Below are 9,950 nucleotides of genomic sequence, written 5' to 3' on the forward strand. Positions count from 1 at the left end.
CGAAAGCATTACAGAGGGTAGAGGTACATAATATATAGCCAGAGAAAACAAACCACAATGAAACCTTAGCCAAACAAAAGGCAATAGAGAGCACCAAATGCTAACGCAAAATAAAGAACCTAATATATGTAAAATGAGAACGGACTGAAAACGAGTATAAACGCCGATATTAAAAATGTCACACAGTAGATGGGGCAACAACCACAAGTGGAGCAAACATACACATAGAACACGAAGAACTGGAAAAAAGGTAAAATGATACAAGATATCAAGATCAGCTTCAAGATATCTTACGAGTGATGAACGAAATAAGTCGTGATCTGGTGATAATGCGACGGCCGGTGGAAGGCGATTCCACTCTGGCGATGTACGAGGAAGAAGCGAATAATAAAGGGCAGTGGTTTTACAGCTGATGGCTTTTACTTTGCAAGGGTGGCCGATGCGAGACGAGAGAGATGATGGCTACGGTATGAATGCATGCTTCATAAATCTTGAAAAATTTTGTGAAAAAGGCTAAGGAGCGGCACTTGCCTATGGACCTCAAAAGATGGCAGTGACAGCTTTAGTTTCATTCAATTAATGCTGCTGTAGACGGATACAACATAAGAAAGCGACGGCTTTCCACCGTCAAAGGACCCCCTTCAAGCCAATGGCGTCGGCCAATTCTCATGACTGCTAGCGTGACAACGCAGGAAGCGGCGCCTCTATGGAGAGAGGGGTCTATCCCCGACCATGGACGGAGGGGACTATCAACTTTCATCTACCGCTCCCTGCTTTGTCCCACTAGCAGGGTCATCAGAATCGGCAGACGCCATTGGCTGGAAGCCGATTCTTTGACGTTGAAAAGCCGCTGTGTTCTTAAGTTGTATCTGACTATAGCGCGGTTGGAAATTGGAAATAATGAAACGTGCCGAATTATTCTGGACCATCTCGAGTGAGGATGTCAAGTTCACTAAACCTGGATCCCAGATTGCATAAGCATATTCTAATTTTGAACGTAATAAAATCTTGCAAATAGTAAACTTAGCAGTAACAGGTGCCTTAGAAAATTGCGGCACAGGTAGCCAAGCATGCGATAACTGCAACTAATAATGGGATCAATATGTTCCTTTCAGATAAGATCATTGGTACACATATGCACACATAAGTATTGGGGCGATATTAGTGCGTTATACGCGCGTAAATTTACATTTTTTTTTTTAACGTTTAAACACATAGCCCATGTATTACACCATGGAGCTACGTTGTTTATGTCAGTTTTTAATGCAGAAACATAGGTAGGATGAGCTTTTTCGCTATAAATAACGCAGTCGTCCGCGAACAAGTGTATAGGGGAAGTCACTAACCAAGAGTTCTTTAACGGTTTGAATATTGCTCCGAACACCGGCCCACCGACCATAACGTTCAAAGTTGGGTTCATAATATCCACTGCTGTGTTCTTCTATATATGTAGGTGTTCGTACATTAGGTGTCCCATGTAACTTGGGGCAATGCTTTCTAATGCAGCAACGCAGAGAGAAGGACGTTGCCCACTGAGGAAAGTAGCATTACTTTTGTATTCTGTCTAATTAAATGACTGGCTGAACACATGTAACTCAACTGTCAATTTTTACATCAGCGATAAAACAATCGCAAAGGTGTAGAGCGTCCGACAAAACATTGGGTCCAGCAATGCTCATCTAGTTCTAGTAAGTATTAGTGCACGTGCGTGTGTTCAAACGAAAGCCCGTGAAACAAAAAAAAAAGAAAAGAAAGCACACTGACTATTCGCTCACGCGTCACGATAGCGGAGCTTCCAAACTTGCAACTAGTAAAATGATCCCGCAGCGGGCCTAGACAGCTACAGATTAAAGAAACCCCGGGCAGCGACGCAGGCGCTATAGCGGTGAAGTTCACGTTAGCAACCAGTTTTGTACACGGTGCCTGAAGCTTAGCAGTTTGTGATAGCGATACGTAGTCTGAATGACCGACTTCTTTCCACATCCATAGCCACCTCCTCATTTGTACTTGCACGCTGCGCGCTTTGCCCAAAGTACGTCCGTCGTCTTTTTGAGCTGCTTTTTTTTTTTCTAAAAAAACGTACATTAAAAAGCTGGCTTCTTTTAATGACTCTGAAGCATAGTGGCGAAGGCTTTAGCTACCATGAAAAGCTTTGGGGGAAAAAAAGGATTTCACTCTGCATTCATACCTTGGTTTAGAATATAGCGCGAGGGGCATTCTGAAGCATTATTTTATGTCTCTCGTGGAATTCGTTGTTCTCAGTCAGTGAAGCTTAAAATTTTAGGCCGCAGAAAGTTATGGGTTAGGGCTCTCAGCCATCACAGAGTGCCTCGTAGCCGCTGTCTCGATTTGAGCGCATAGAAATGATTTGACTGTGGTATTAGGGTCACTCGGACTCAATGCGGTGCATTTGTTTTCCTGTATGTGACATAACCGTATATTTGTTCGACGACCACAGGTGGTGTCGCTGGCGACCTGTCTACTGTTCCGTTCCACCGAAGCCCATGGCAGAGCCACCCCCAAGAAGAACAGGCGTCTTCTGTGAGTCTCCGTCACCCATTTTTTGTAGTCTCGAGTAGCAAAGCAGAAAACTGGGAGCTTATTTCGGAAGGGTCCGAGTCGGTTTAGGCGGCAGTCTGAACTTTGTAAACAAACAGTGGCACGCGCTGGTTTCACAGTCATAAGCCGAGGATCGTCTCGGAAACTCTGTGGGTTCACTGTACTTATAATTTCATTTTACAATAGAACGTGGCCTTGACGGCCGCGGAGCGTCGGTGACGAGAGGTTTGCAAAATGAAGAATCTCCTCCGGAGTAGTGTACAACCGGTAGTGTACAACCAGAACCCGCACCGATGCGCAGGCTGCTGTTAAAGCGAGTTACGCTAAGCGCTCCGCTTTCCGCCACAATTATTCGATAGAGTTTTATTAACAAGGAAGAGGAAACAGCGCTCAAAGAAAACGAAGAACGGCAGTTAGGTGCGCTTAAAAAATGTGAACAGACGCCCCACATTATTCCGAAGTTCTAATGCATGTCTCTAATGGGTCGCAAGCATTTAACGGACAGCAAGGACCCGACGTTTCGAAGAACAGGAAAGAGCGCATCGCGCTGTTTTTCTTTCGTTCTCTCTGAACGCCTTTTCTTCTCCAAGTTCGTTCCGCCACAATTCTCTCCCTAAACCAGATCCCTACGCAGAGTGTAAGCAGCATGTCGACAGTTTCTATACGCCGGCATTGTCCTTCCGTGCAGAGTCGTTTCGTTCTGCTGTATCGCCTGCCCGCTTAGACCTCTGCATGGAAACAAGGTTCTTCTCCACGCATGCGCAGGGACCTGCCCCTGGAGTGGCCCCGCCCCCGGCGACGCGACCCGATCGCGCCTCCTCCGGGGCCCGAGCCGGGCTACATGCGGTCGGCCGAGTGCTGCCCGTCCGTGACCGAGGCCATCCAGCCCCTCGGCGGCGTCTCCATCACGGGCCGCATCCTCGAGCTGTACCGGGAGCCCAACGCCACGCAGCGTTTCTACCAAACCTCATGCCGGGAGCAGGTCAAGGGCCGGCCCTGCCACTTCGTGCGCACCAAGTACGAAGCCCAGTCGCGCTGCGTCCAGACCTACAGCTACATGTACGCGCTGGTGCGCGAGTTCCAGTCGGACGGCCCCTGGAGGCTCGACTACATCCGCTACAGAAGCGGGTGCTCCTGCCAGGTGCTCCGGCCACGAGGCTACCTGCGCAGCCTGCCCGTAGGCAGGCCCTGATTGGCCCTGCTCCGCCCTGGACGACCGGGCGGCTCCTCCCGGTGTAGACCTTTCCCCGAGGAAAAGCTTCTAGAACTGTGGGAACAGCGCGCGCTGTGACGTGTCGCGAGACTGCCGCGCGCGCCGCCTACCCTGTAAAAAGCCGCACGCTTTGAGTGTCTGTCGTTGGCAATGGAAAGGTCTACGCGCTCGGGGATTATAGTAAAACTCAGCTGTTCCACGGACAGCGGACTAGAGGAGGCGGATTAACGTCGGGCGCACTGTCTTCACACGCCTTCTGTCCGCGCCAGTGTTGGGCTTCACTGTACTCCTCTAGCTCCCCTGCTGTCAGTACCGCCAAGGAGGCGCTGACGCTGTTCTACTCTGAGTCAGTGTGTCATCCTGCCCCCTCCCCTCCGCACACCCGGGCTGGCGCCGCAGGAAGGCACTGCACGCCGGCGAACAAGCCGCCGAGCGCTCGCGCCCGCGCTACGCCGGCACCGATGGTCACTCCTGTGACTCCGGCTATGTCTGCATGCCTTTGATTCACAGGTACGTCTGGCGACAAGCGCGTGTCGATGTCCGTGTCGCGCGGATTGTCAAAGGTTCGTGTCCCAACGCCGCACATTAAGGTGCTTCCGCCTGTTTACGTCACTGACCTGGAGACAGAACTCGCATATCGAGAAGATGCGCGCCGGTCGGTGCGTGCATACAATCAAAGCGTCGCCTGTGTTCATTGAAAACGACCCCTGAGCGCGTAGCGGACAGCCGCAGTCGTTTTCATTCTTTGTTGTGTCGTGTACAGTCGTAGTTGTTGAGGAAAGCGCGCAGGCCTCGTGGCATCCTAGAAAACCCCGCTGAGCAGCGAACTGGCGCAGTCTAAACACGGTGGGCATTTAGCGTCTTTTATCAGGTACAGCAGCCGGGAGCGAATGGTTGCTGCTCCGGCGGCAGCGCCGAAAACATCGGTATATCGTTTCGGACGTGGCTGCAGGGTGCCGTGGGAGAATGACTGCGTGCTTGTTGGCACAGAAGCGGAGTGTCTTAGCAATGTTTAGAACTTGCGGCGTGTGTGTATGCCCCGTGCGATCTCATTCCATTTTGGTTAGTGAAGGTACAAGAAACAACAAATATCATGATGGGATCACGTCATGCACCCTGAAGGCATCGTGTGGCCAATGTGACACACGCAATGGCCGTTTCGCTTTGCGAGAACGTAGCATGCGCACGTGAAGTTGCGGTTCAAGTGCTGCATAATACGTTGACCGACGGGTGAGTTCGGCGTTATCCTCCACGTGACAGAGTCAGGCATGTGGACGTCCGGATCAAAATTTCTGATATTATTCCATGTAAGTGCCGACGTTTTTTTTCTTTTTTTTAAATTACAGCTGCCTGCTTTCTCGCTTGCACAGCGAAGCGTTGTAGCTGGCACCTTGGACAGACCGAGAGCCCTGATCAAGAAAGTATACGCTTGCACCACGATAAAACACGTGGATATTCTGGTGTTTCTTTTAAATACGTGCACATTCGGCTAGTAAGGACTCCCTTGCCTGCCGTTTGAGAGTCATGACCGAGTCTCTCATTCAGTTTATATGGAAAAGCGGCGAGATTCAGTATCCTGTACACTAGATGGTGAGAACGAACCATGCTGTTGTGGATCGGGATCGGCTCCTTTTGCAGCGACCAGATTACGTGATTGCGGTGTACGACTTCGTCTGGCAGCGCGACGCGTACGAACTCAACGAGCTCTTCAGTCGGAACACTCGCGAAATCTCCCCCGAAACCCCGTGTTTCTTGAAGATGGCGCATTCTCGACCACAGAAATATCGTGGAGTGATTGGGGCACCTGGTGACAGAGCGATAGAATATACGGGAGATGCTCAGTGTCGCCACCGACTGATGTCGTGGGTAAACCCACTTACTCCGAGAAACGTGCGAAATTAAATGGCCGACGCTTAAACGAAGATTCGAGAGTGGTGTGACCACACAGCTCTGCCGCGGAACTTCGGACGAAAGAGACGAAGCGCGAGTCGCAGACAAGACAAGTCAGGCCAGCGAGTGAAAAGCAGACGACAGGTTGTCCCAGATGCACCGCACCGCTTTGTTCAAATGACAGAGGCTCAGTCGCACTTGCATGCAGCTCCATGGGCCAGCTCCCATACACTTCTATTCATGTGTACCCAGCACTGTGATCCTTCCTGTGCGGTTAGCCAGTGGTTATGCTTATTTCTTCGACGCCTTCCTGGCTTCTGTCAGGCCACCACGAGTTGACCCATTTATTTCGTTAGAGTTACCCCTGAACTTCTGTACGAGAGTCTAAAGGCATGGAAAAAGGAAACGAAGTTAGGCAGCTTTGAAATTAGACATTTTCAGCTGCAGTTTAACAAATATGCGCCCTCGGAATAATTAGTAAACGAATGCAAGAGAAAGAGGAACGACCCTAGATAAAAGACATAAAGATTTATTTTTTATCATAAGCTTAGCAAGGCATTCTACGCTAAAAGAGAAAGTCCCTGTGCTTAGCAAAAGCAAAAAAAAAAAAAACCTTGACAGTAAGAACCAATACTACACTCGGCCTTTCTTTTTTTTCTAGAGAGAGGGTAGGTATTAGGACGAGACATCGTTGTCACTCAGCCATATTCGAGCGACTGAGAAATCAGAGCAGCAACGAAATACACAAAATTAATGTACCTTTGTCAAGTTCAACCTAATTTCAAACACGTCAAAGAAATAAAAGCCCCCGAAAATTATTATCCAAAAAACACCCACACCATTAGCCTCAACGGTGGAAACGGAGGCGCAATTCCCTTGGACGCCAGTTAAAACCCCATGCCGGGTGGATTAGTATATACTCTGGTCTTTGCGTGCAATCCCGCTGCTCTGTACGATGAGCCGGACAACGATAAAAGGACAGCGCGACAGCAATTACGCATCGCACTTTTTATTCCCTGTCTCAGGTTATACCTGGAACAGCACGCGCCTAGCACGCGGCACAACGCAAGACAAACACACGAAAAACCGCCCTCGAATCCTTCGGCTGATCTGGGCCTCTAGAAAAACAACGTCCTGACGATTGCGCAGCGAGAGAGATCCCTTCTATGGTGACCGGGAACGTGTTATTCCGTGCAAACAGAACGAACAGTTGCATGGTTTGCGAACCGTGCGGTTCGCACACGCGCAAACAAATGTCAACACTTACATGCAGATTCAGCCGCTCAGTCCTGTGTGCTACGAACTCACAGATCCAATAATTATGGATGCCCGACCTGACGCGGTTGCAGTTGCTGCTGCCCAAGTGGGGTGGCGCAGCGCCACGCAGCGCACCATGCGCATCGGCTTAGTGTTTGCTTTAGGCTTAACCTCGTTACGAGATCACCGCGTATGAATTATCTTGAGATCTTCGCGGTACTGCGACTGAAAGTCAGAGCCGGGAGAAACTGTTCTACATAAAGGGCTTGATGACCTTTCTGAGTATCAGTGAGTATCAGTGAGTATCAGTGACCAGCTACGTACTCGACGACAGTGTAAAGATCGGGAGACTTTAGTTTCACGCGACCGCCACTGGTTTGGTTCTTCGAGAAAATACTAAGTGGCACAGCACCGTCTCAGAAACGATCACGTATACTAACCGCGTTTTCGCGATAAACACTGGCATTCATCCTCTTCGATATTACTTACGTTTTCTTTCTTCACGCACAACGTGTTCGCCAAGGTCTTCACTTTGCGTGTTGCAGGAAACTTTTTCCTGTTCTTTATGATGCGCGCGATTGCTGCCGGAAGGAGCGAGAATGGAATGCGTAGGAGTATATAAGCGGACTATAGCGGACTATTGTTGCTGTTACCACCCTTGGCGTGACAGAATGCAGAGCTTGATATGGACTTCAAACTACCAGGCGCCATGTCTAAAACATGGGCGGAGTTTCTTTTGTTATCGCTGCAGTGGCATAAACGGTGTAGCTGAAGGCGAACCAAATCAACTGATAGCACCATCATTCCGACACTGTAGTGGCATATGGCCTGCATCCGAATGAAGCACTTGCCCTTGGTCACTCTTCAGAAAAATAACAGCATTCGTCACTTGGTCCCTGCGAATACTGTCATCCTATTTATTAAGGACTATTGCCTACGTCGAGAAAGACTCAGTATACGTTTATAGGTTTTTCTTTTTTTTTTTTTCAATCAGCGCCGAGGCCGTGTTTGGCGGGCACATAGCTACAGTGCGGGTTATTTTTATTTTCTTGGTTTATTTTCCTACACTGCAGCCTCGTATGAGGTTATATGACAGGATAGGACAAAAGATACACAATCAACAAACGCATCATCCATCAAGCTAGTGCCACCAAGCCCGCTGTTTCTGCCAAAAGAACTGACAAACCCCAACTTCAAAGGCTGTCGTTTTAAAGTAAAAACCCAAGAGAGCAATATCAAAGTCCTTCAATGCATTGAAGGACTCTGGCAATATCCAAATAAAATAAACTCTAAAAGAGGAAAAGGGGGGAGAGGGGGTGGGGGGGGGGCAATAGTGGCCTCAGTTGCTCAAGGATATTTGTAAAAATGCTAAAAAGAAGGAAGGCAGAGGTGGATTTGCAAAAAAAAAAAAAAAAGAAATTCGCCTGCCTCCACATTCGGAAGGAGTCTATCGCGCGACTATGGACACGGCCACTATACTTATTAGCTTCTCAAGCTTTATTTCTAGGAGGCAGTTATACAGTATGTACAGGGCAAACGCGGCTATGCACGTATTCCAGTCTTAACGGTCCCCTTTTTATGCCCCTGACTCTAAATGTTCACTCTCCCACGACCACCATATAACGTTGCGTTCTTGCTAAAGCACAGCAAATATCCAGCATGTGCGTCGAAAACGAACTGCAGCACTCGCTGGCTTACGTCGTTAAAAAATAGCAGTGAGAACTGTAAGGAGCGTTGGTCGAGCTGTTCGGTATATAATGCGCGCGTTTACTAAAAGCGACACAGATGTTTACGGTTTACGCACTGCGAAAGGAACTTGTCAGTTGCAGACTCCTTACAGTGGTTATAAAGCCGTCGCCTTCGATGTGTCGTCAACGCCTGTTACGTGTTTCCAGTTATGCTTCTTTTTCTTCTACGATAACAACACCATATCCACGGCCGTAACAATGTTGCTGAACTTGAAACAGGTTAACCGTTTGTTGTTTAATAATCTATGTGCAAGACAACTGTTACACTGCGAACCGCATCGCTCGTCACGACGAGTACAACGGCGGCCTCTTCAACAACGTGTATGTTTATGCGTGAGCGCGTGTGTGCACTTGTTTTTTGTGTGGAGTCGCGCAACTGGCATCATCCTTGACCGTGACGTTCAGCCCCTATATTTCTCGCCGTAGTAATCGACACTGACATAAGAGATGAGCAAAAGCATCCAAACCGCTGAACAGTGGTGCGCGAACGCGGGCAGACTGCTAGATATTGTCACCCGAAAGTGAAGCACCGATAGAAACGTGTGCAGTAGCGACACCTGGTGGTACGGAGTACAAGCTTAGAAAAAGCTTTCCATGCAGCGCTCTGCCAAATACATGGGTACGGTAGTCAATACGGCCACCAGATGGCGCCACAATACGCGCTCCCGGTCGTCTCGAACTGTTTGTGGCTATATTTCACCGCGCCGGTTAGGCCAGTATCCTATCATTTTTGTTCCGTGGTCACTCGTCCACGTCAGCTTTCACGTTCCAGCAGCAGGCGCATGCTTAGTCTCAAAGTGTCATCGTTTCAACCCGGCCATGTTTCGCTGCTGCCACCCGTCTTAAAGACCGCGTACACGCAGTGCAAGCCGTTGCCCCCAGCTTTCAGCTCATGTCTTGAGGCGCAGAACGAGCTTCAGCCAGGCCGCTACTCAAACCATGGATCTTTTATGTCCTCTGTCTTCAGTGTTCTACTCACTCAGTGTGTGTCGTCTGCCTATGACCGAGTGAAGAGAGTGTACTTATCCCACGTGATGGCTGAAATAAAAGAAGACAAAAACTTTGCCCCCATCAACCCACCTTCCTTCCCAAGTGCAATACGAAATGGCGTCTGGCTCGTTTTCTCTTCACACTGCATTATAGCGAACTAGAATACTAGAATACTATTCTAGTTCACTATACACTGCATGGAGAAAAAAAAAACTGAGGGAGCGTCCGGCGACAGCCTTGAAGCCTAGTGTTAACAAGTAAAAATATAGTAAAAAGAAGAAAGTCAGTCCCCC

At 48.9% G+C, this 9,950-nt stretch overlaps 1 protein-coding gene across 2 annotated transcripts in view; it reads left to right on the top strand.

Annotated features, from left to right (window-relative positions):
• The window catches only part of LOC149341629 (uncharacterized), a 138,166-nt gene extending 130,944 nt beyond the window's left edge, over positions 1-7,222 (top strand). For both annotated transcript variants that reach the window (XM_089543751.1, XM_089543750.1), the window contains exons 3-4: positions 2,459-2,541; positions 3,325-7,222. In XM_089543751.1, the coding sequence (XP_089399877.1) occupies positions 2,459-2,541; positions 3,325-3,751 (510 nt within the window). In that variant the 3' untranslated portion in view covers positions 3,752-7,222. The remainder of the gene's footprint in view (positions 1-2,458; positions 2,542-3,324) is intronic.
• Positions 7,223-9,950: the final 2,728 nt, after the last annotated feature.

The sequence above is a fragment of the Amblyomma mixtum genome, chromosome 5 (genome assembly GCF_055824585.1).
Source record: "Amblyomma mixtum isolate Tamu chromosome 5, ASM5582458v1, whole genome shotgun sequence".
NCBI lineage: Eukaryota > Metazoa > Arthropoda > Arachnida > Ixodida > Ixodidae > Amblyomma > Amblyomma mixtum.